At 42.1% G+C, this 27,190-nt stretch overlaps 1 protein-coding gene across 3 annotated transcripts in view; it reads left to right on the top strand.

The window, feature by feature from the left end:
- The first annotated feature begins 2,402 nt into the window (after window positions 1–2,402).
- Window positions 2,403–27,190, top strand: part of LOC127648772 (low-density lipoprotein receptor-related protein 8-like) — a 189,246-nt gene continuing 164,458 nt past the window's right edge. For all 3 annotated transcript variants that reach the window (XM_052133528.1, XM_052133529.1, XM_052133527.1), the window contains exons 1-2: window positions 2,403–2,547; window positions 2,973–3,104. In XM_052133528.1, coding sequence (XP_051989488.1) covers window positions 2,481–2,547; window positions 2,973–3,104 — 199 coding nt within the window. In that variant the 5' untranslated portion in view covers window positions 2,403–2,480. The remainder of the gene's footprint in view (window positions 2,548–2,972; window positions 3,105–27,190) is intronic.

Genomic DNA, 27,190 nt, shown 5'->3' with positions numbered 1-27,190 from the left:
TAAATGTAATTTAATTCTGCACTGCATGTAGGGAAGCCAAACTACAAAGTCCACGCATGTGTACGCCAGGTCACACAAGGTTAAGAGAAACTTAAAACAGTACTGTGCAAACGTTTTAGGCACATAAGATGTTTCACAAAAGCATTTATCTTAAGATGGTTATTTATATCTTCAGCTTTAGTGTGTCAATAGGAAATATAAATGTTTGACACAAATATTACTTTTGCAAATAGAAAATATTAGAATAGAAGAACAGGGAGCCCTGCAACAGATGTCATGTCCCCCACAAAGCCCCCCACTGAACATCATGTCAGTCTGAGATTACATGAAGAGACAGAAGCAGTTGAGACAGCCAAAATAGATTGAAGAACTGTGGTGAATTCTCCAAGAAGCTTGGAACATCCCATCTGCAACAACCAAGAAAAACTGTGTTCAGGTGTACATAGAAGAACTGGTGCTGTTTTAAAAGCAAAGGTGGCCACACCAAATATTGATTTAGCTTTTATATGTTTTCTGGACTTTGTATGGCATTAATTGATAAATGAAAAGTTTTTATGTCGTTATTTTTTGAAGAAATCCTCACATTTGTCACAAGTGCCTAAAACTTTTTCACAGTACTGTATATTTTAGTTCGATCAGCAGAAAGTAAGTCCACAATAATCTTAATTAATCATACTTGATGGAAAACAGTAATAAACATATATATTCAAGTAAATAACCAAACATGAATCTTGCACACCAAGATTCTTGCAATCTCTGTCCTAAACCGAAGTAATGTTTTGTTACAAGAGATTAATTTACCATATATTAAATGCAGGTAAAGCCTGCTCTGACACAACCCCAAATATTCAGATCAAATCATGACATTTTCATAGCAATGCCTATGTACAGAGCTTTATAAAGTAAAACACTACTGTCTTTTGGCTGCTTAATTTGTTCCATAGCTGTAGATTGTTTTCCACATGGATTAGATGAATTATAACTACAATAATTTTCTCGACCAGTGGAACCTTTGGCTCCTGAGTCCTCTTTAAACACATCTGGGAACAACTGATGTCAAATTTAGGCAATTGCAACAGCCTGCAAGTTTGTACCCTTCATTTAATTGAAATGCAAATTAATAGTCAATTAACTACTTTGAGCAAACCTTTTAAAACTTAGAAAATTAACATTGCACAACCCCCCCTGGCAATTTTGTAAAACGTGGATTTCCATAATCTGGGAATACAGCAAGTTTATGACAATAGGGTCTTTGCCCCTGTACATTTGTCCTATTGAATGCTTTGTTGTGATTGGCTGAATACACAAGTAAGCGGTTGGGGAGGCGGAGATCTGCCCCATCTTACTGCTATTAAAATGACTGATTATCCTGTCAGGATGGCTGTGGCCTAGTTTTGACTGACTGAATTGTTCACATTGGCACAGTGCCACAGATGCAGTGAATATTACTGTAACTCTGTTACAAGGTCACCTAACCCCATTATCTTAATAAGTGTTGTATATAATAAGGGTTATTATTAATGAAATTTAACAACTGATCATCTCTTACTTTTTCTTTCCCTATATGTTGCTTTAGCATGATTAATTGATAAAGGAATGCAAATGAACATACCTAGAGGAAGAATGTGTATTTATGTTTCATTCTTTTTTTTAAATGAGCTATTCATGCACCTTCCCTCTCGTGCTGCCAAAACAGCACCAGACCGCATCTCAGAATAACATTCTGACATAATATTCTCCTCACCACAATTGTACAGAGTGGTTATCTGAGTTACCATAGACTTTGTCAGTTTGAACCAGTCTTGAGCTCTCTCATCAACAAGGCGTTTCCGTCCACAGAACTGCCCACCCACTGGATATTTTTTGTTTTTGGCACCATTCTCATTGGCACTATTATTCTGACAACAGAATGTTTTCTACGATTAAATGTCAGGAATTGTGAAAAACTGTTTAAATGTATTTGGCTAAGGTGTATGTAGACTTCTGACTTCAAATGTATGTGTGGCTGTGCCTTTAGGCTATCATTAGCAAACAGTCCACAGCAATCCATTTTGCAATTGAATTTATCAGTCTATCCAAGGTAGATTTTTACAAGCCTTTTCTATGTGTCAATGTAAACATACACATTAACTGTATAAATATATGTGAAAAGTAATGCAAAATAATTATAAAATGTAAAAAGGAACAACAAAACCTCAAAATTTAACTCAAAATTCAGAAATCAGTCCAATGACAATTTGAATTAGTCTATATTACTTTCAAATACATTTCAGTGTCTTGTCTTGACTGTAGTATGTAGTAATTGATGCTTGATAGCACACTGCCCCTTCAGTATTATTCTTACCGCCAGTGCTCCGCTTACGTTTGATATCGTCATTGATTCAAACTGCCAGTGAATCTATAGGAGATGCTGTGAAGGAGTGCCGACGCCATCCGGACACGCTTTTGTTTGTGGATGAACACTCCAAACCGTTTCGGAAATGTGGACAGAAATTGGGAAATTATTATTTTTTCATTTTCTATTGTCGGAATTATACTCAACGAAAGGTTTGATATATTCTTGTTCAATCAAATTATTGGTAGTATTTCTTGAATGGTCTGAATGAAGGGTTTTCGTGGTGGCCCGTGCACACTAAACACGCTTGATACTATATACGGGCTTTATTACACCATTGCGTATTACACACATCTTTCCTTACTGAAACCATCACTGGTCTTTTGATATTTTTTGGTTTGTTTGAAAAATCATAACAGCACTGAAAACGCTGAAACTGTAACGATGTGGCTATTTTCTTCATGTTCTCATTGCACTCATGGGCTTGTTGAAATATAATTGCTACTCAGACGCAAATCTGCTTTGAATTCGTTCGGTTCAGTCAATTGTTATTGTGAAGTGATGAATAAAACTGCGCCCATTTGATACGATCATTTGTTTTTTTTTGGCACTGACCGAGATTGTCTTACGCATGCAGGTGCTGAAACTGGCATTGAAACGGAGTGCGAGGATGGACAGTTTCAGTGCAACAATAAGAGATGTATTCCCACCATATGGAGATGTGATGATGATGATGACTGCTCGGACAACAGCGACGAGGAGAACTGCCGTGAGTAACGTTTAATGACAGAGATGTGAACAGGGCAGACACAAAACAACAGGTCAAAAGCTGTGATATTAGGAACAAATCAAAAACAAACAATGAGCTCAGATGCATTAGCAATAAATTACTTGACTAGGTTTAAAATAATAGCCTAACTTCTTTTGATTAAATTTGCTCTATTGTTTGCACTAGGCTTTTTGTCATACACCTATTACTCCAGTGAATATTTTATTCATGAAAGTCAAGTTTTATAAAGTCACACACTTTAGAAAAGCTATTGAACATTTCCACCGTTAATGTCCAGAAAAAGATACAGTGGTAAGGCGTTACAATAAGGTTCTATTTGTTAACATTATTAACATGAACTAACAAAAAACAATGGCATTTATTAATCTTGGTTAATGTTCATTTTAAAAGATACAATTGTTCATGGTAATTTTATTTAGTTAATAATACATTAAAGGGATAGTTTAGCTCAAAATTTAAATTCTCTCATCATTTACTCACCCTCGTGCCATCCCAGATGTGACAATCTTTCTTCGGCTGAACACAAAAAAAGATTTTTAGAAGAATATTTCAGCTATGTAGGTCCATACAATGCAAGTGAATGGTGACCAGAACTTTGAAGCTTTAAAAAGCACACAAATGCAGCATGCATAAATCTGGTTAAATTGTTAAATCTATATCTTCAGAAGCGATATGATAGGTGTGGGTGAGAAACAGATCAATATTTAAGTCCTTTTAGCTATAAATCTACGATTTCACTTTCACATTCAGCCACCTGGTTGGGATGGAGATTTATAGTAAAAAAGGATTTACATATTGATCTGTTTCTCACCTAAACCTATCATATCACTTCTGAAGATATGGATTAAACCACTGGAGTCTTATGGATTACTTTTATGCTGCCTTAATATGCTTTTTGGAGCTTCTGAGATCTGGACACCATTCACTTGCATTGTATGGACCTACAGAGCTGACATATTCTTCTAAAAATCTTTGTTTGTCTTCAGCAGAAGATAGAAAGTCATACACATCTGGGATGGCATGAGGGTGAGTTAATGATGAGAGAATTTTCATTTTAGAGTAAACTATTCCTTTAATAGTTACCTTAGTGTTTTTAATTTAAACTCACCTCAAGCACCCCAGGACGTTCAACTACTGCTCTTTAATATTTGATGCAATGAATGTATCAAATATCCAAGTTTTCTTTTACTATAAATTCAAATACATATTTTCCATGTTTACCATGCACACCAGCGCTTTTCATGTGTAGGTCACTGCTACATGTGACTCTTGCATTTAGCGATGTGTTGAAGCCCTGAAGCCCATGATGTCCGTTATGTAAAATGGCCTTTGTGTCTACTTAGCGTCCGCTGACGCAACGCTTGCATTCAGTGTAGTCAATGTGTTAAAGGCTATGAACTAAATGAATCATGTAGGAGACATATTTTGGATTCTGAAGAAGACGTTTGCATCAGTCAAAAATCTGAAAAAATTAATAACAAGCTTATTCATGATCCAGTGGGCATTATAGGCTAGCAAAGCCAAAGCAACGAGGCTAACATGACATCTAATAGCAGTTATGTCATATAAGCTGTCCCGTTTTTATTATGGAACGGTATCTTTATAACACACCTTCTTTCGGCAAATAAATCCAACAATTTGTCCGCACTGAGAACCATTTCAAAAATACAAAAAGCGGGACATGTACCTCAACAGCTGGGTTGTTGTGTATTGTTCATTGTTTGTTCATACTAATTCATGTAAACGAATACAACCTTATTGTAAAGTGTTACCGATAGATTAAAACATGTTGACTTTGTGTGATATGTCTCAAGATCAGGACATGTTGTCACGCTTGTTGTCACAATGGTAACCTGCCATTAAATAGCCTATTACAGCTACATTTAAACAGTAAAACAAACAGGACTCCTGTGATTTATGAAACTGCAAAAATGTAAATGGTAACATAAAAAAACAAATAAAAAAATTATAGTTAATTAATTTGTTAAAGTACAACATTTAAAACACAGCTTGCCCCGACCTGAAATTTATGAATAATAAACTTGTGATAAGACCACAGTTCCTCACATTAATGTACTTTATGTCAGTGTGGTTTTGTTGTGTTTGCTTGTTTACAACATTGATGATATTGGAATTTTAGTTTGGTTTACATACACAGAAATTACTCTAATTTGAGACAGTTTGAACAAGGTGTTAATGAGATATAGTTCTTGTGACAAACTTTCATGTGACATCTAGACTCCCCTGTTATTTTCTTTTGATTTTCAATAGTTTAACATTCAGATAATTTATTTAGCAATATTGTTCATAATCATTCTTAGCATTTAAGTGTTGGAAGACCAGAATCAAACTCTTTCTTTAACAAGATTATTTTCATTGATCTAGTGTAAGCTGCTGATAATGTTAGAAACTCTGATTTGAGAGTTTTAGGAGCATAGGGAAGGAAAAGAAAAATTGTGGAATTCATCCAGCCAGACATTCGCAACATGACATGTATTGTTCATTCATTTAAGGGTTCATTGCAATTCAAGAACAGTCCATGCATTAGCCTACAAATTCATAACTCACTCTCCCACTGGGTTTGCATGTCTTGCCTCATGCTGGCCTTCTTGAGGCCATAAGCTTAAAACAGGTCAAAGACAGGGTTTGTTTTCTTAAATAATGAATGTGTCATGGCATCATGCGCCTGTTGAATTGACTGTTGTGACTGCTTATTTAAATTGCTCTCAACATAGAACAGTCACGCAGTCTTCAATTATTGCATCCGTGCAATGCAACACTTCCTTGTGCAATTGCGAAAAAAGAGTCCGTTCAATTATAACAGGACACAATGTATGTGAGTGTCTGTTTGTTCTTTCTGGTTTAGATCAGAATGAGACTGAGCATTGGATTTTTTTTTAGAAATAGCTAGCTTGATTTATTGGCTATACAAGTGGATAAATGGATACTTGATCCAGATCATTTTACACCTAGTTTCACCAAATATTGTCACAGAAACAGCTGACCTCCACCCAATTGAATTCCCATTTTTCTCCTCCGTCCCATCCCCCCAGTGTCCCTTTTTTTGCTTCTGTAACACAATCCCCACAACACAATCCCAACCCCCTTTTCAACACAACAGATTCAGCCACCCACTGTCATCCTCTACTTATAAGCATGACAAGGCCAGGCACATATGCAGAGAATCATGTGAATTATTCAGAATAACATGATTGATGACCTTCCCCTTCCATAATGCACTTTAACGGCAAATGCAGCTGTTCGCTGATCATGTGTCATGAAGATGGGTCATTTTTTTCAGGCTTATTGAGTTGTGCTGAACTGTCTTGCTGCAGTATAGAATTATTAATGATTGAGAATGTATACTGAATAATATGTGGTATAATGTCTGACATGTAGCAAATAACCATAGTACCATGATAGTAATAAAAGCATACTTTGTCCTCAGATAGCTCTACTCTATTTATTGGTTATCTCAATGATAATTCTAAGGCTAGTTTGGCCAAAAAAGTGGCACAGAAACAGCTAAATCATTTAAAATAAATCTTAAATAAAACTTTTTCAACTGACTTGGTTCTGGAAGTATTTCTTTTTGATTTTCTCCATAGGGATTCAAAATATTCTTCAATAAAGATCCATGAACCAAACTAACCATCTCTGAGATGAATCAAAACATTACAAACACTGATTTGAGCAGAACAGTATATGTAAATCTGAAACAGAGAAACAAAAGTAAAAAACTGTGTACTTCAGTTCTTCTATAAGTGATTGAAATATCATCCCACAAAACCTTGCAAATAACTTAATTAAATAAAAACAATGGTACAATATTGTAAGTTTAAATAATGTATATTAAGTTTATTACAAAATATTCAGATATATATTCAGTTTAGAGTGTAGGAAGACTACATTTTGCCATTTGCAGTGCTTCATGAGGGGTGGGCGGTTGCTGCTGAACTCTTTTGCTGCAATTTCCAATTCCATGATAAATGCCACTTCTTTGATTGGTGGATTAAGGTTCAGGATTATGGGTAGTGTAGCCTGGGAATTTGGCTGTTAAACAGGATTTATTTTTTAAATAAAGTTGAAATCACACTGATTTCTACTGCAGTATATATCAAAGCTCGGCGGTCATGGTAGGACTGTTTTGAAAGGTTGAGGCTATACGTTTAGTTAAAAAAAATGATGTAAGGAGAAAATGAATGGGATTTTTACACTCTGTTGATGACCAAACTCTTTTTGCATTCCATCATATTCCTCTTCCATATTTTTCCAGTTTCCATCATCCAAATGACAGAAAAACAGCCAAATTGTTTTTATAAATCCACAGTTTCAGATTAAGAGAGAGCACATGGCTGTGTATGTGGAGTTGAAAGGGGAATTTCCCTTTAGTCAGTACCTACTTCTGTGACCAGAACTTGCTTTAAACTGGTTTTTAAAACCATGACACATTTTTTTGTGGAGGTTTTATATGTTGGACAATAATGGTAGAGTTGGTGGGAATGCTTCCCTTATTTTCAAAGACTAGATTCTCAGGAACATTTTTGGGTTTGAGTTTTTCTTTTTTTTGCTTCATGCTTTGTCAGAAAAACAAAGCGTTACATCCAGGTCTTTAGCTTGTCTGATCTTTCAGAATTTAGAACATTGATTGGCTGTTTGTAATAGGTACATTAGAATGCTTGCATTGCAATCCAATGATACACTGTAACAAATATCATATGGCAGTTGCAATACAGAAACACATCCCTTTCACCATCACCATAGTACCACGACCCCACGTGATTCCTGCACAGCTGTAGCCTAGCCCCTGTCTGTGGGCTCCTCAAGAGGCTTTTCCCTCCATCTGCCAAAGAGGATCTTTTGTATTTTGCTCGTGTGAGAGCCTTGTCTCTGTGCAGACTCCCACTCACAAGAAAAAAAAGCACTCAAAGGCCACCAGTGGGAAGACCTGTACAGAACAAGGGAGTAAGACATGAGATTGGATGTTCAACGAGAAAATTAATAAGAAAACAAGGATGATTCAAAACAGCAAAGTGTGATAAATAAGCTGCAAGATTGAAAGGTGATCTTTAGACCTGGACTCTGGGCAAGAGAATGCTGTCTCTTTAGCAGATTATGAAGCGTAAAGTTCTTTATAATGATTGAGAAGTCTTCTTTCTGATGGCGTTTAGGAGATTTCCATTAGCACATAACTAGGCTGATTTGCTGATTATTAACTACTCTAAAATGTCATGTAGACCATATGTAACTTTTTCCTGTACTGGGATGCTTAACTCGTTCATTTTGTTTTCATTTACTGATTTGTTCAGTGACCAGTAGATCAGTAGGTATAACACTCAGGTAATGAGTTAATGGCTCATTAAAAGGTTTTCATTCACGATCGAAAACACCACTAGTTCAAAACCGGAAAATGAGAGCGCTGAGAGTACAGTGCTTAATGATTTGGCTTCTTTTGAAACCATTTTTTTGCTGGCGGAAAACAAATGCATGAACTAACTGGTTAATTTCTGTCTGAAAGCAATATCACACTGGCAATTGTGGTATTGTAAAAACAACATAATTGAATAATCTGGGCATACTAACACAGTTCATGCAATGTCTAATCAGCCAATCGTGTGGCAACAGTGTAATGAATAAAATCAAGCAGATATAGGTCAGGAGTTTCATTTAATGTTCACATCAACCATCAGAATTGGGATTTGTTTTTTATTTCAGTGATTTTGACTGTGGCATAATTTTTAGTGCAAGATAGGTTGGTTTGAGTATTTCTGTAACTGCTGATCTCCTGGGATTTGTACACAAAACAGTCTCTAGAGTTTACTCAGAAGGGTGCCAAAAAACAAAAAACATTTATTGAGTGGCAGTTCTGCAAACAGAAACGTATTGTTAATGAGACAAGTCAACGGAGAATGGCCAGACTGGTTCGAGCTGACAGAAAGGCTACGGTTACTCAGAAATTCGCTCTGTACAATAGTAGTGAGCAGAATATCATCTCAGAATGCACAACACGTCGAACCTTAAGGTGAATGGGCTGCAAAAGCAGAAGATCACGTTGGGCTCCACTTCTGTCTGCCAAAAACAGAAAACTGAGGCTGCAGTGGGTCTACCATCTGTGCACCTCAGCAGAAATCGAGATTCATTAGACCAGGCTATGTTTTCCAGTCTGTAACTCTAGCCTGTACCCATTGCATAGGTTATCTGAGTAACTGTAAACTTTATGTCAGCTCAAACCAGTATGGCCATTCTCTGTTTACCTCTCTCATCAACAAGGTGTTTCTGTCTGCAAAATTGCTGCACACTGGATTTTGTTTTGTTTTTTGGCACCATTCTGACAATTCTATAGACTGTTGTGTCCCAGGATCAGCAGTTACACAAATTACTCAAACCAGCCCATCTGGCACCAACAATCATGCAACGGTCAAAATCACTGCGATCACATTTTTTCCCCATTCTGATTGTTGACGTGAACATTAACTCATGATCCGTATCTGCTTGATTTTATGCACTGAACTGCTGCCACATGAGTGGCTGATTAGATAATCGCATGAATAAGTAGGTGTACAAGTATATCTAATAATGTGGTCGGTGAGTGTATGTTCAGTGTGTTCATGGCTATGACTTCATTAAGATATCTCAAGGACCTGTTTTTGCAGCTTAGTTGGACTGGGAATGGAACATTGAGTTCTGAAAGTTAAAGTAGGTCTACATCAAACTCTTTTACTTCAAAAGAGAAAGAGAAATCCAAATATTCTTCAGAACTGAGCATTTTTATCATGTGCGTTCACTGATTCGCAGTAACCAATCTTAGATTTACCTTATAGAAGACTTGACTTTTGAAGACCTATGCTTTGGACTGTGGGATTAGTGTCTTGAGCTAACCAAGTCTCCTTATCCCTACAGCAGATTAGCAGTTTTTTTTCTACCTCCTTTTTTTCTACCTTCCATGTCATCCGGCACCCCGATGTGCCTATTAGGAACTCTGTGGTTCAAATCCACCCATTATCTGTGATTAGTCAGTGTGATGCCATTGGAAGATTAGCGGATGCTGAGCAGGAGAGCTTAAAATTGAAAATAAGGAATGGCACGGAATAAGTTCACACAGATTTACCCGCTGCATAGTTTGATACTTCCTTGAGCATACTTAAAGAACTTGCCACTTTAATTAATGGATAGTTCAATATGCATGATGCTGATATTGTTTGTGGTCAAACTGTTACTCGGGATACATTTTTTATTTATTAATATTTCATATACACTACTGGTCAAAACCTTTGAAACGTCTCGGGTTACATGTGTAACCCTTGTTCCCTGAAAAAGGCGGAACGAGATGTTGCGCTGCTAAGCGCTACGGGGAACAGCTCTTGCTGTGAGCCAAGCTGAAATAATGTGTGAAACACGTCAATGAACATTGACCGGAATTTATAGCCTCGGCTGATGTAATTATTAGATGCACCTGCGGCCAGGCTATAAATGGACACGTCACCAGGTGTCATCAGATACTCCTTTTTGAAGAGCAGTCCTGGGACGTCCCAGTGCGGCAAAGCAGCGCAACATCTCGTTCCACCTTTTTCAGGGAACAAGGGTTACACATGTAACCCGAGACGTTCCCTTTACAAAAGGCTTCACTACGATGTTGCGCTGCTAAGCGCTACTGAGGAACGCAATACCCACGCCGCCGCGCTTGGGGCTGTCCGGACCCCTATGGTTGTGCAGTGTACTCACAAAAACGCGAGAGGTCTCAGACATGAGCTTGAGATGTCGACTCAAGGGCATAAGAGCCCGGAGTAGCATAAACATCTAAACCATTAATTTTTTGATGAATGTGTGCGGAGAGGACCAGTCTGCCGCATCACAAACTTGTTCATGCATGAGCCGAGATGTCGACTCAAGGGCATAAGAGCCCAGAGTAGCAAAGCATCTATCCCACAAAGTTCGATGAATGTGTGCGAAGAGAACCCTATCGCAACACAAACTTGTCATAAAAACTGATGAATGTGAGCGGAGAGGACCAGCCTGCCGCATCACAAACTTGTTCAGGCATGAGCTGAGATGTCGACTCAAGGGCATAAGAGCCCAGAGTAGCAAAGCATCTAACCCATAAAGTTTGATGAATGTGTGCGAAGAGAACCCTATCGCAACACAAACTTGTCATAAAAACTGATGAATGTGAGCGGAGAGGACCAGCCTGCCGCATCACAAACTTGTTCAGGCATGAGCTGAGATGTTGACTCAAGGGCATAAGAGCCCAGAGTAGCAAAGCATCTAAACCATAAAATGTGATTAGTGTGTGCGGAGAGTGCCAACCTGCCGCACCACAATCTTGTTCGGTGTCAACTCAAAACGGCGTAAGAGCCAAGAGTGGCAAGAACATCCAAACTATAAAGTTTAATGAATGTGCGCGGAGAGGACCAACCTGCCGCACCACAAACTTGCTGCAGAGGGAGACCTCTAGCCAAGGCTTTAGAGGAGGAGAGCCCTCTGGAAGAGTGCGCCCTAAAACCTACTGGCGAAGCTTGACCACGCGCCTCGTAGGCCCAGGCAGTAGGTCCCTCACCCAAAGTGACAACCCGGTCGCGGCTTCAAAGTGAAGAACTGCTGCCCTGACTTTACGCCACTAGCAAATGCGGTGGACATAATTCTGAAGGGCACAGACTGGACAAAGTCTGAGTAGTCGTAGCTGCTCCGGCATTACAAACGGCAGGGAGCAGAAGGCTTAGAGAATGACTGGCCATGGGTCGAGAAAGGCACCTTGGGCAGGTAGTCAGGGTGAGGGTGCAAAGAATGCTCTTGGTCCTACCTGGGGCAACTCAAAACAGGCCGGCAAAAGAGACAGAGCCTGTAGGTACCCAAGTCTCCTTAGAGACGTAATTGCCATATGAAAAACCATCTTGAGAGTCAGAAGTCTACCAAACGCTGACTCTAGAGGTTTTAAAAAAGGGGGGTCTTACCCTATGAAGAGGTCCTAGCAAGGATGCCTCTTAGAGGGCACCCCGCCCACCAAGGCGTGGCAAGCTGAAGTGGAGGCCACATAGAACCTGGCAGTGGCGAGGCAAGTGCCCGCTGACAGTTCTTTCCACAGAAAATCCAGAACTGAAGCAAACTGGCAGTTAGCAGGTTCTGTAATTTGAACTTTTTAGAAGGAAACGCATGCAGGCGCATTTGTGCCATGTATGCGCCACCATGAACAGCACCCCCGAGGGGGGGGGACTGGGTGACTCGGGGAGAAGTAGAGGAGACATTGCGCTATCAACAGAGGCGAAGAGGTCCTCTTCTGCCCTGTAAAATCTACCCAGATCAGTTCCAAGGTAGGGAGCCCTAGCACTTGCAATGGTCTCGATAACTTCAGGAGAAAGCCCTGTGAACCTCAGTTGGTACCCTACAGGGGCCAAGCATGAAAGGATTCACAATTCGGGCCGGGGATGAATATGCCCCCTGAGCCTGAGAAAGAAGGTCCTACCTGATCGGAATCGCCAAAGGCGAACCGTCGAGGAGAGATATTAACTCCGAGAACCATTTCCTGTTCAGCCAGCGCAGCGCCATTAATAGGAGGCAAGACCCTTGCTGGTGAACATTGCCAAGACTCCGGGAGCAGAGAAACCGGGGAAAGAAACGCATACAGACGCATTCTGGGTCATGTATGTGTTTTAACGTCCAGACCCAAGGGGGCTGGGTGATTTCAGGGAGAAGTCGAGGAGACATTGCGCTATTCATAGAGGCGAAGAGGTCCTCTTCTGCCCTAACATCTCACCCAAACTTGTTCCAAGTGGAAAAAGCCCGGCATTTAAAAAGGTCTCGATAACCTCAGGAGAGAGCCCTGTGTCCCTCAGTTGGTACCCTTAGGGGCCAAACATGAAAGATTCCACAATTTGGGGCAGGGATGAAATATTGCCCTGTGCCTGAGACAGAAGATCCTTCCTGTTCGGCACCACCAAAGGCGAGCCGTCGAGGGAAGAGATTAGCTCCGAGAACCAAGCCCTGTTCGGCCAGCGCGGTGCTATCAGTAAGAGGCAAAAAACCCTTGCTGGTGAACTCTGGGCAACTACTACCTTAGGGTGGAGTTCTTAACTCCCCCATTGGTATTTTCTGTCTGGACCGTAAATCTGCTCCAATATACGGGCATCCAGGGATATAACTGCCTGAGTGACAGGAGCTTGCCCTGGGCCCTAAGGAGAACCCAACGTGTCAGAAATACAGCTGACAAGAACGTGGGTCTCCTTGATGATTTATGTAAGAGGCTACCGCTGCATTGTTCACCCGCACCAAGACATGGCAGCCTCAGGAGGAGGTATTTCAGGGCCATAAATACAGCCATCAACCCGAGACAGTGACTGTGACAACCGAGCTGACGACCCTCCTATCCCCTTAAGCTGGACGACCACTTAAGGCCGCTACCCCGCCCATCAGGGAAGCGTCTGTCGTTAGCAGCCTGCGACAACAAGACGCACCTAGAGTGGGACCCAAGGCAGAAAACCGGGGTCTGAACCACATAGAAAGGGAACGAAGCCTGAGGCGCGTAACCCTATTTAGCCTAGGGGTTTTGGCCCTTGGATGAAATCCCTGGCTTTTGGCCACAACAAAAACGGTCTCATGAGCAGAAGGTCCAGAGGGATCACTGTGGACGCCTTCGCCCTGAGACCTGGAAATCACTGATACTGATAACAGTGCAACCTTGCCCTAGCCTGACTTTGCTCATGGTGATCTAAATGGACTCAATACTAGCGGGAGACAGTTGTGCCCGCATTGAGATTGAACTCCATACGATGCGCCGATAGACAGTGTTCTGAGTGGGAGAGAGTACGCTCTTCTTGGCGTTGAGCCTCAACCCCAGAGAAACAGATGAGCTGAGACGATGTCCCTGTGCTGATCTGCCAGTTCCTGGAACTGCGCTAGGATCAGCCAGTCGTCTACATAATTCAGAATGCAGATGCCCCGGAGTCGCAAGGAGCCAGCGCTACATCATGCATTGTGAATGTGCGGGTAAAAAGGGCTAGGCTGAGAGAAAGAACCTGACCCTGGAAGACTTTGCCCCTGGAAGTGAACCTCAGGAACTTTCCATGTTGTGGCAGAACTTCTAAATGAAGCATAGAAGTGCGTCATAAGATCGATGGTGACCAGCCAAATGAGTTGTAGGGCTTGAGACACGACCGTCTTAACAGGCATCATCTTGGACTTGAACACCCACGGGTAGTTCAAGCTTTAAGATCTAAGCCAGACGCTACCCCTCACCCTCCATGGGAAACGGGAAATATTTAGTGTAATAGCCTAACTCTCTCTCTGGAAGGGGAACACACACCGTGGCCCCTTTAACCAGGAGATTGATTTTTCTTTTTACATAAAAAAGAAATCCGGTTCACAGTAGTGAGAACATACTGTTGAAGCACGGAAAAAACGGCGAGTGAATTAAATCCTGACACCCTTATAAGACCCACAGAAAAGAATTCATCCGGCAGAAGTTTCCACGCTGCCGGGATCTATGAGGTGGGTATTATATTTTAACACTTCCTGTTGAGGGGTTGTCGGGTGTTTCGCGTCCTGTATAACATACAGGAACAGCGAAAACACCCAATTTTGACGGAAGCCTCTGCAACCCGAAACACCAAGAGGTTGCGGGAATGGAGGGGCTTCGAGGGCGCGAGACTGTCACCAATCCCTGGGAGGAGCAGCATAGCGTGCAGAGCAGCATAGTGTGCAGAGCAGCACCAGCCTGACCTGCTGCTTAATAAGCCCTTCCCACTAAAGTGGAGGTTGTCCTACAAGGCTTTGAGGGGAAAGAGGGCTTCTTAAGTGACGATGCCGAGCCCGGCGAGAGATAGCCATAGCGTCTCTTCGAAGCATCACTGAATACTGCCGTGCCTCAGCACCCACGATAGTCGAATATAATGGCGTCGAGGGTATGTGAACACAGGAAGAAAATATATATATATATTTATTTTTTTTATTTTTTTAGGGGTTCTCCATGAGCGAAAAAGCTCTTCATGGAGGTTATCAAAGAAGGAAGGAACCCATGAGGCGTTCCCTTTCTTAGACTGGAAGATAAAATCTATCCCCTAATTTGGAGCGTTTGGGGGTCTCTTTTTCGTGGCCATGACCAATCTGGCAACCGCACGAGTAACAACATCGAGCAATTCCTCCGTAGATTTTTTATCGCAGACGGAAAGCTCGAGGCGGGAAGAAAATCGCGATCCACCTCATGATCCGAAGAAGCGTCAAGATCATGTGAAGGAACAGCTGGGTTTGGGGAGAGAGTGAGAGAAAGGGATCAACCCGTCTCTTGCTCCTCAACCAAATCCATTCGAGAGTGCTGACTCCGGAAGCAAGCGAGGCGAGCACGACGCACTCTGCCTGTTAAAGCAAATCGCAGTGCTCGCACCCACCCTGCTGCAACGCGAGAGCAGCGTGCTCTTACCCCCAAACAAACAGCAAAAACTGATGTGTGTCGTCTTCAGCTATAGAGCGAGAAGAGGGAACACGCACCGTTTGCTTTCAGTCATTCTCTCTTTTTTAGAAATATATATATATAATATTTTCCAAACAGAAGAGAAAAGAACAACGTTCACTGCACACTGTCTGATTATATCTCCTAACAGAGGAAAGAAAGTTTTGACAGCGTGTGTGAAACACACAGAAACAGAATCGCTCTGAAAAAAGAGTTTCTGACGACACCTGGTGACATGTCCATTTATAGCCTGGCCGCAGGTGCATCTAATAATTACATCAGCCGAGGCTATAAATTCCGGTCAATGTTCATTGACGTGTTTCACACATTATTTCAGCTTGGCTCACAGCAAGAGCTGTTCCCCGTAGCGCTTAGCAGCGCAACATCGTAGTGAAGCCTTTTGTAAAGGGAACACTTGACTAAAATGTTTCTCATGATCTTAAAAATCTTTTGATCTGAAATCGTATGCTTAAATGTTTGAAATTTGTTTTGTAGACATAAATATAATTGTGCCACCATATTAATTTGTTTCATTATAAAACTGAAATTTTATGAAAAAAAAAAAAGTTTTTGAAATTGATGACTTGGACCAAATAATAAAGAAAAAAGCCAATAGGTGCCCAACATAGATGGGAACTCCTTCAATACTGTTTAAAAAGCATTGGTTGAGAAAATGTCAAGAGTACATGTCTGGCAAAGGGTGACTACTTTGAAGATGCTAAAATATAACACAGTTTTGATTTATTTTGGACTTTGTTTAGTCACAACATAATTCCCATAATTCCATTTATGTTGTTCCATAGTTTTGATGACTTTACAATTATTCTAAAATTATAATAAAGAATAAGTGTTTCAAAACTTTTGACCGGTAGTGTATATATATATATATATATACTTTATGTAATCCATTTTCATTTTATGAATGATTTCTATATCAGTGATTGATATTTGACCTTTTCTATATGAAAACCACAGAGAGAATACATCCAGCAGCACATAATTCCTGTATTAAACTGGTTGAGAATTGTGTCAGCAATGTCATAGTCACGATCCCTGGTTGTCTGTTCCGTCTGTGTTCCGTGTCACCGTCACCATGTTCCATTGTGTCATTGTTCGGACCTGTTTATCGTTGGTAATCATCCTGCCCTTGTGTGTATATAAACCCTGCCCGTTCCTCCATTACCTTGTCGTTCGTTGAATATTGTTGAGCTCCCAGGCCTCCTGAACCTGTCCCTGTCCTTTGGCCGCCTCCCAGGTCCCCTGAACCTGTCCCTGTCCTGTGGCCAGCTCCCAGGCCACCTGACCCAGTCCCCGTCTTGTGCTCCCCTTGGACTGTCTGTCTGCCCCTTGTGCCCCCGTGGACTGCTCGCCTGCCCCTTGTGCCCCGTGGACTGCTTGCCTGCCCTCTGTGCCCCCTTGGACTGTCTGTCTGCCCCTTGTGCCCCCTTGGACTGCCCGTCTGCCCTCTGTGCCCCCTTGGTCTGCCTATCTGCCCCCTTGTCCCTCCTTGGATTGTCTGGTGTCCCCGTGTGCTCTCCGTGGTCTGCCAGTCCCCCCCTCATTCCTTGGACGATTCTTTTTTTTTGTATGTTTTGTTTTGGATCGTCTGGAATCCGATCCTTTGAGGGGGGGTTATGTCACGATCCCTGGTTGTCTGTTCCGCGTGTTCCGTGTCACCATCACCATGTTCCATTGTGTCATTGTTCGCACCTGTTTATCGTTGGTAATCATCCTGCCCTTGTGTGTATATAAACCCTGCCCGTTCCTCCATTACCTTGTCGTTCGTTGAATGTTGTTGATGTTCGCTCCCATGCCTGTGTTCCCGTGTTCCCAGTTCCTGTGTTTTCGTGTTTTGTTTTCATTTTGCCCATCGTGGTAGTTTTGTTTGTTCATGTCTGTTTGTTTCCATTCGTGTCAATAAACCCGCATTTGGATCCTTATCCCTTGGCTGCCTCCGTCTGCATTCATAACAGAACAAACGACCAAAACAATGGATCCAGCGGTTTTACAAGCAAGCTGCCGTCTGCTCAGCCTTATGCAGGGAAACCGTCCGGTGGAAGACCACATCCGCGATTTTCTCGTGATTGCGAGTGCCACCGACTTCCCTGACTCCTCCCTGGTGGTGTTTTTCCAGGCCAACCTGAATTGTGTGCTCCAGGAGCGGTTACCACCGGCGACGCGCGGCTGGACGCTCCACGAGTTCATTGAGGAGACTCTGCTGGTCTGCGCTTCGCCATTCACTGTGGGCGTCATCGAGGAGAACCCTGCCACTCCTCCCACAGTGGTAACCCTCCATTCGCCCGTGGTTCGTCCCTTCACGCCTGCCTTGGTCAGTGAGCATGCACGGTCCACTTCGTCTGCCCGGAGGAGGAAGAGAAGACGGGCTTCCGCCTCCCAGCCCACGCCTGCTCCGGTCTGCGAGCCAGAGCCCACGCCTGTCACTGTGAGCGAGCCTGCACCCACGCCTGTCATTGTGAGCGAGCCTATGCCCACGTCAGCCACGGTGAGTGAGCCTGAGCCCACGTCAGCCACGGTCAGCGAGCCTGAGCCCTCGTCAGCCACGGTCAGCGAGCCTGAGCCCCCTTCAGCCACGGTCAACCAGCCAGAGCCCTTAGGCCCCGATGTCAGTGAGCCAGCGCCTGTAGCCTTGACCGTCCCTGAGCCAGCGCCTGTAGCCTCGACCGTCCCTGAGCCAGCGCCTGTAGCCTCGACCATCCAAGAGCCAGTGCCAGTAGCCATGACTGTCCAAGAGCCAGCGCCAGTAGCCATGACCGTCCAAGAGCCAGCGCCTGTAGCCTCGACCGTCCCTGAGCCAGCACCTGTAGCCTCGACCGTCCAAGAGCCAGCGCCAGTAGCCGGGACTGTCCTAGAGCCAGCGCCCCTCGAGTCTCCCAGGGCTTCTCCTCTCGAGCCTCCTAGGGCTCCTCCTCTCGAGCCTTCCAGGGCTCCGCCTCTCAAGCCTCTCGAGCCTTCCAGGGTTCCGCCTCTTAAGTCTCTCGAGCCTCCTAGGGCTCCGCCTCTCAAGTCTCTCGAGCCTCCCAGGGCTCTTCCTCCCGAGCCTCCTAGGGCTCTGCCTCTCCAGTCTCTCGAGTCTTCCAGGGCTCCTCCTCCCGAGCCTCCTAGGGCTCCGCCTCTCCAGTCTCGAGTCTTCCAGGGCTCCTCCTCCCGAGCCTCCTATGGCTCCGCCTCTAAAGTCTCTTGAGCCTCCCAGGACTCCGCCTCCCAAGTCTCTTGAGTCTTCCAGGGCTCCTCCTCCCGAGCCTCCCAGGGCTCAGCCGCTCAAGTCACTCGAGCCTTCCAGGGCTCCGCCTCTCAAGTCTCTCGAGCCTTCCAGGGCTCCATCTCTCGAGTCTCTCGAGCCACCCAGGGCTCCGCCTCCCGAGCCTCCCAGGGCTTCGCCCCTCAAGTCACTCGAGTCTTCCAGGGCTCCGCCTCCAGAGCCTTCTAGGGCCCCGCCTCCCGAGCCTCCTGAACCTGTCCCTGTCCTGTGGCCAGCTCCCAGGCCTCCTGAACCTGTCCCTGTCCTTTGGCCGCCTCCCAGGCCCCCTGAACCTGTCCCTGTGCCCCCGTGGACTGCTCGCCTGCCCCTTGTGCCCCGTGGACTGCTTGCCTGCCCTCTGTGCCCCCTTGGACTGTCTGTCTGCCCCTTGTGCCCCCTTGGACTGCCCGTCTGCCCTCTGTGCCCCCTTGGTCTGCCTATCTGCCCCCTTGTCCCTCCTTGGATTGTCTGGTGTCCCCGTGTGCTCTCCATGGTCTGCCAGTCCCTCCCTCATTCCTTGGACGATTCTTTTTTTTGTATGTTTTGTTTTGGATCGTCTGGAATCCGATCCTTTGAGGGGGGGTTATGTCACGATCCCTGGTTGTCTGTTCCGCGTGTTCCGTGTCACCGTCACCATGTTCCATTGTGTCATTGTTCGCACTTGTTTATCGTTGGTAATCATCCTGCCCTTGTGTGTATATAAACCCTGCCCATTCCTCCATTACCTTGTCGTTCGTTGAATATTGTTGATGTTCGCTCCCATGCCTGTGTTCCCGTGTTCCCAGTTCCTGTGTTTTCGTGTTTTGTTTTCATTTTGCCCATCGTGGTAGTTTTGTTTGTTCATGTCTGTTTGTTTCCAATCGTGTCAATAAACCCGCATTTGGATCCTCATCCCTTGTCTGCCTCCGTCCGCATCCATAACAGTCATCATGGGTTTGATTCCCAGGGAACACCAACCTTGCCAACCTTGAATGCCCTATAAGTCGCTTTGGGGGGGAAAGAAGTATGCCAAAAGCATTTATGTAAATGAAGGTTTATACTGTCAGGGAAAATCTTTCAGACAGTGGGCGTCTGTTTACATTTAGGAAATTTGGTTTTGTGAGAGGTGGATGTTAAATGTGAAAATCAAATGTAAATCTGTCTATACATCACCTCAAAGTTATTGGTGCAAATATCAAATGTATGATGTAAGTTGTTGCGAAGCATAAAATGTGTGTATCTAGTGGGTGATACTTCAGGTCTTGTGAAAAAACTAAATGTATGGTGACTTTTACAGTGCATCTCATGAAAGCATGAAAACAATAACAATCTCAAATATTTCCTTACAATCATAAGGGAAAAAGTAAAGGAATTATATTTTTGCTTCAAGAAAGTGGAGCTTATTTCAGAGCATTTCTTTATTTTTGCAGGTACATTTGACATTATGTTTATGGCAATTATGCTAAGCACATTTTCTTTCCAAATACACATTACTGTTATACATGATGTATAAATAGTTTACTATTTAATAGTACAATCTATCCATCCGTCTATCCATCACAGTACAGTAATGAGAATTTGCTTAATTGTATGGAATAGGCCTAATTTCCTTTAGTAAACTATGATTTCTGATATCTTTCTTTTGATTTTGGGGTGAGATATGACCTTTGCCAGAAAGGTGTTTTTGTTTTGATATGCATTTAGTTAGAGTTTGGTTCAAGAGGGATTTTTTTTTTACTACCCGGTAGTCTTGGAGATTCTTATCTGCCTCACATGTTATGATTATTGATTTTATTGTGCTGTGTGTCCTGCTCACATGTAATTGCAAATAATTTTCAGTGATTACTATTTGATCCATGTTATTAGCCTGGATCAATAACATGTGCCAGATGATTGAGAGCTTCATAACAAAGAGATCAGTGTAATTATGCTAAATCACTGCATTGTTAACACCACTGACTATCGTTCTTGTTTTTTTTCTGCTTTTACACAAAAATGGAGAGAATTCAGTTCAAAATCCCATTGTTATCTTTTAACAATGATTTGCCCTGTTGAAATCCATTCCTGCATAACTAATATGATGGATATGAAGTGAAACGCAATAGATAAAGCTGCCGAAAGACTACAGAGAATGCAATAACTTTATGCAGACTGATTTTAAAATTTCTTATGAGATAAAGAAAATTAGAACATTTCTTCTCAACAGAGCAGACATCAAAGACTCACTGTAGTCTTTCATGAGAGACATGGAGAAGCGCAATATCTGGTGGCTCACTTGATATAAAGATATTTTGGGCCTTTTTCAGACACTCATGTTTAACAACTGCTGTTAGGAATCCATGATATGCAACAGATATTTATAAACTGACCAAGTCCGTTTGATATCAGAGTTTGGTTTATTTGTTTGGTGTGAAAGCAGTTTTCCGACATCGGGTGCATTTCGCTAATGCTAGTTCACTTAAAAAGGTGACCTGGTGTACAGTACATGTGAACTCCTTTAAGATTTTCATTTGATGCAAAATGCTATTGATAACGTAAAATTAGCATATTTAGCATTTAATTTAGCCTTGCAAGCACCAGGATGTCTAACATTCAGATGTTTTTTGCAATCAGTTTCAGCGCAGTATTTTGGCACCATGAGTAATTGCTTCCGTGGTTTCGTTGCTCCAGCATCAGGGTCACCTCCCCCCCCTTTGAAACAAGAAAAACGAATCTAAATAATAAATAAAATCAAAATTGTATTTAATCTTCATTTGACTAAAAAGGTTTTATTTAAAAATACAATGAAAACTGAAAACATCCAGTAATAATAAAGTTAGCCTACATTCTCTAATGTTTAGTCAACCATTTACAAGCACATACTTATGGTATTGATGTATTACTGTGTGAGTTTTCTCAGACTCTCCACATGATAGGCTACAGTTCAAGCTAAGAAATCTGACCAACTCCTGTCTTTATATGCAAATTTTTAGACCAGTATTCATTCACTTCTAAAGTACAACATGTCAAAAACTGTTCATGGATGTGTCCAAAATGTAAGTTAGCTGCTTTGCTTTCTATTCAGTCAATGACTCAACATTCAGCATTTTTCCAAAGGTTTCAAAGTGACTTCCAAGGCACCATAATGTCCCATATAATGATCTAAAACAAATTCAGTAATGCTTGGAAGAGCCAGGATATTTTTTATTATAACTCCAATTGTGTTTGGCTGAAAGAAAAAAATAATATACTGGAGGCGGCTGTGGCTCAGGTGGTAGAGCGGGTCGGCCGCTAATCACAGGGTGGGCGGTTCGATTCCCGGCCCTCTCCATGACACAAACTTGTATGGCAATTTCACAAAAATTGGCCTAATCTTTTCAAAGCAACTTGAAATGAAAGCCATCAAGCATTCAGCAGGCTAGGTACTATTAGTATTGAAGAAACCTCAGGAGAAAACAAGACTAGAAAGGGAAACCCAGCCTCCTCCACCTGGAAACCTATGATTAAGCCACAATTATGGTTGAAATCTACTGTAGTTTGAAGGAACCTAACTGAGAGCAGTTCTCACTGTTAAGGCTTCAGTCTAGTGCACTTCTAATGTTTGAGCCCTGAAGCCAGATTGCAACTTCCCTCCTGCCGTGTACCTCCCGACCCCAGTGAGGCTTGTGTGTGTGGTGATCAAAGCTCTGCACTGAGGAGGAGTCCAAATTCGTAATTTTGTCATTTTTGATGAAAGCTGTCCAGAGAAGAAGGGGTCTAGAATCATGTTAGGAATTAACATTGCAGCTGTGACAAAAAAAATTGTGTCCTTCCATCGTGCATTGGGGACATATTAAGAGGCCTGAGAATGAAAAAAAAAAAAAGTGGATTAGTGATTAGCACGATCTATTTTCAAGATCGTCAAGTTGGTGAGTTGTCTGAACGACTTTTCAGACAGACTAATCTCACTGTGAATTCAACCACGGTAGGTCGAAATGCCAACAGCTGCCCCCAGTGGCTGAAAATGGAAGTTGTTGAATGTATGAGCACGTGTGAGCTTCAGTTTATGGGTGAAATGTCTACAGTCTGGTGCCAAAAGCAAGTTTTGAAGGAAAATCTGAAGGTTACAGGTTATCTGAAGGAAAATATGGCTGGTTTGTTTCCTGATATCAAACATCATTCGAACAGAATTTTAGAAAGGGTTTTGATGTGTATTTTAAAAACCCACTTGACATCGAGAGAAACCAGAATGAGTAAAGGGTTTGATCTGCACTTTTTCTGTCACAGGAGCACAAATTAAGGGACTGGGATGACTTCAATACTCAAGCACACGTGCGTGTTTCAGACTGCTTGCACAAAACTAGCACAAAACACAGCTGCGCGTGTTTGGATGGGAGGCATGTTTGGAGCGTTGGATGAAAGTCATTGAATTTGCTTTGATGGCGGCTCAAGCAAAATTTCATGCCGCAGAAGTGTGGAAATGTGCAGCTGTCAGTGAAAAACTGTGTTTCATTATTTCTATCCATCCCAAGTGAAGCCTTGACCACTGATATGTATGCGCACATGGATATTTACATACTGTATAAAGACATATATTATGTACAAACCTTGCAAATTGCTGTTTTCTACTCCGTATTGCATTTTCTAAAGCCAAACCAATTCCACACCATGGATGACGCACTTTTTACTTAATAATTTCCTCTCAACTTTCTCATTCAAATTAATTTGAGGAACGAGCAGTCCCTCCTCCTTCCTCCATTTAGCTGACAGAATGTCTAATGCTTTCGTGTGCTGTATACATTTCTTGTGTGGCGATTTTGCGTTACTGCGATAGGGACGATAATCGAAAATGTATTTCATCCGGTATATCGCCCACCCTTAGCTCTAGATAAGAAAGAAGAAGAAAAAAACTTTTGATTGTCAGCGAACGATTGTCAGACCTGGTGTGAATAGCACCATAGGAATCCGTTGTTCCAATTTAAAAGCTTCTTTGCAGTAAACATTCACACTGAAAATCGGCTTGGTGTCAATCTGCCTTTCAAGGGAACATGCAACCTTGGAATCATGCTCATCATTTGATAATGTGAATGCGATTACTTCCTAGTTTCCATGATCCCAGAACATTGTCTGTAGTTCAGCTGAATGGGGTCGATGTCCAGGTACCAGCAACACGTTGAGTTCCCATGTGGAAACAGAAGCCCTGTTCAATTCGATTGATTTCAAGCTCACCTCATCATCTGACCCCAATCAAACGTGTTTCTTTGGGGGCATTTATATAAGATGCGTTGTTGTGTTCAAAAACAGCTATACGGAGTTTCATTGAATGGAGCAGAATGCATGGGTCTTGAGAATTTAAAAAATGGTCTATCTTGACATCATAAAAACGCATTGCTATCACGGCAAGATGCTAAAAACAGCATGAGATATGATACAACGACTAAACTTGAGTTGTTGGATGACTAGACATACTAGACATTTAATTGACTGTCATGACCCATACATAATCGCTGTTTTGTAAGGGATTAATTTACTGTTGTGAATAGGGAGAGCTTTTCCAAAATGTATATCCTTTCTGTGAGAACAGAAGCTGAATGCTTGTTTGATGTTTTCACGTTGTTGTTTAAATGATTTCTCCTGCAGAGTTGTCTGTAGGAAACCACCCACACAGTTGTGCACTTCACTAATCGGTAGACCTCATGCAGTGCTTCCAAACCCCATCAAATGTGTACCCTCACTGTACATCCACACTCACAAACTCTTCATTTTGAGGTTAAAATAGCATAAGCACTCTTATATGTGTGATTAAATACTTGTTGGCCAGGTGTCTATTGTGAAATCTACATGAAGGAGTGCTACTTGTTTGAGAAACTTGGAGAAAATCCATTTGCTGTTCTCTACCTTTTACTTCCAGCAATTAAACGCTGTCCAAAGAATAATAATTGCATCTTTTTTATTATTATTAACATATGGAAAATATTGTTAACTATTTCTCACAAGCATTATTTTTTTACTACTATAGCATTGTTGAACACTTGATTTTGATTGTTTAACAAACATTTCAAGGTGTTGATTAATGTTCTGTAAATGTACAGCTTATGCAGAGTTTACACTATTCCATTAGTTTTGTGGAGACCCCTGACAAAAGCCCGAAATCATAAATTGTCAGACCCATCAGAGTTCTCTCCCATCAGAATTATCAAAGACGCGATCTGAGAGAAGCGCCGACGTGCCGCCAATGTCAGTGAGATATCTAGGATGTTCAATATATGGACCTGTCTGCGACTCCAAATTGTGCAATGTGAAATATGTTTCGACTGAATACAACTGCAGCGTTGACCTACAGCCAATGAGAGAGCAAGAAACGCAGCACGGGAAGTTTCAGTGTGAGGAGTCCTGATGAACCTGCAACAGAACATCAACTAGCATGGCTGCGGGATCAAGAAATTCTCATTGGACCAAAGAAATGGAGGAAAAATTAGTGGAACATTAGCAGGAGCACCAGTGCCTATTTTATATTTCCTCTGAACTATACCACAACCGGGTGGAGAAAGAGAAGAGTTGGGGCAAAATTTCCAATTCCCTTGGACAGTCAGGTAAGCAAATGCTATATGGTCCTACATCAGCACTGCTGTGATTCGGCCGCAGGGTGAGTGCCATAGGTAATCACAGCAGTGCTGATTTAGGACCATATAGCTTAATTGCGAGTGTGATATTGCTTATATACAACAGTTCAATGAACAAGTACATTTTTAAAAATTTTGAAAAACTGAGTACGGTCATAAAAACACATTTGGGCATGCAGCAACTTTCTTACATGATGGATCAAAATCTGCTGATGCTGGTTCAAAACAAATGATGCCTCCAAGCCTCCGTTAGTACTTCAAAAATGTTGCTTCCGAAATAGTATCACGGCTTGTGCTGTTTCTAACAAGTTACTGGATAAACAAGGATGGATGTGTGTGTGTGTGTGTGTGTGTGTGTGTGTGTGTGTGTGTGTGTGTGAGAGAGAGAGAGAGAGAGAGAGTGACGGAGTGTGTGCAATCACCTGTTGCCACACCCAAGCAGAGATATTGTCAGCTTTCTGAAGATCAGCTTTCTCAGTGGTAAAATAGCCATCCAAGCTGGAGTATCCCTCTCCATTTCGTGGTAGCCGAGTCATTACCTATAGAAATTGCAATGTCCCTCGCCATTTTAAATAGTATGTGTCCAATGTGGAAACAAGGTTAGCACCTTGAGTTCTGTTATCCATCAGTCTGTTGTGTCTCTCAGCTGTGATGAGCCTTAATGCTGAAGTTGTTAATTTAAAGCCATTTAAAGCTATTTCTTAGCTTTAGTAATATGAGCAATCATGGTGCACTGTTCTATGTAAACAATGACGGATTCCCTTCACATCACCAACTGGCTCATATTACACAAAAAATCTTTTGCCACCACCTGCTGGCTAACATACGTAACGTAAAAAAATAAAATAGATGTAAAAAGAGACATATAGCCTACATTAGCTCTTAACACATGCACTGCTCTTACACTTTAGTTTATGATGACGAACACAAGCGGAGTGATACACAGTGAAGCATCCGAGTGCTGATGGTGTCAGACCATCAGTGCTCATGGAACGTCTCTCGTGCAATCAGATTTGGGGACCTGATCTAACTGTTGTATGTGTATATATATATATATATATATATATATATATATATATATATATATATATTTCTTTCAGTTGAGGAGGTTAAGACCAGGGCTTTAACCCTGAGAACACAGTTCTCAAGATTAATTAAACCAAAACATCTTGTGTAATTCTTGTATCACTTCTTGCGTGTACTCTGTTGTGAAACGTAATTTGGAGTCCAGGTTTCGTCAATAATGAAATGTTTTGTAATGTGTTCACACCTGTCGCAGATTCCTTGTGTGATTTTTAAAACCCTACAACTTACATGACAAGACAGATAGTGTAATATGAACGGTTCCACAATCCGACGTCTTTGAAAGTCTTTTAGTGTGTAGCAGACATAAGAAATAGTTCCAGTTTTGGAACTATCATACTGTACACAAACACACAGAACCTTGTTATTCAATATGCAAGAAAGGTAGCGTACATTTTCTATCAGTAACAGGGTCTTGAACAACATTTGTGAACTTTGACTCCCACCAGAAATGTACTATACACTGACAGAGATCATTATTGGGAACACTATGGTTGTAAAAAAGTGCCTGATGTGATCTTCTGCTGTTGAAGACCATCCTCCTCAAGGTTTGACACGTTGTGCATTCTGAGATGCTATTCTCACTACAATTGTACAGAGTGTTTATCTGAGTTACCGTAGCATTTCTGTCAGCTCAAACCAGTCTGTCCATTCTCCGTTCACCTCTCTCATCAACAAGGTGTTTCCGTCCGCATAACAGCTGTTCACTGAATGTTTTATTTGTTTG

Source organism: Xyrauchen texanus, chromosome 9, assembly GCF_025860055.1.
Source record: "Xyrauchen texanus isolate HMW12.3.18 chromosome 9, RBS_HiC_50CHRs, whole genome shotgun sequence".
Lineage (NCBI taxonomy): Eukaryota > Metazoa > Chordata > Actinopteri > Cypriniformes > Catostomidae > Xyrauchen > Xyrauchen texanus.
Note: the sequence above shows the minus strand (reverse complement) of the source record. Positions and strands in the feature narration are given on the sequence as shown.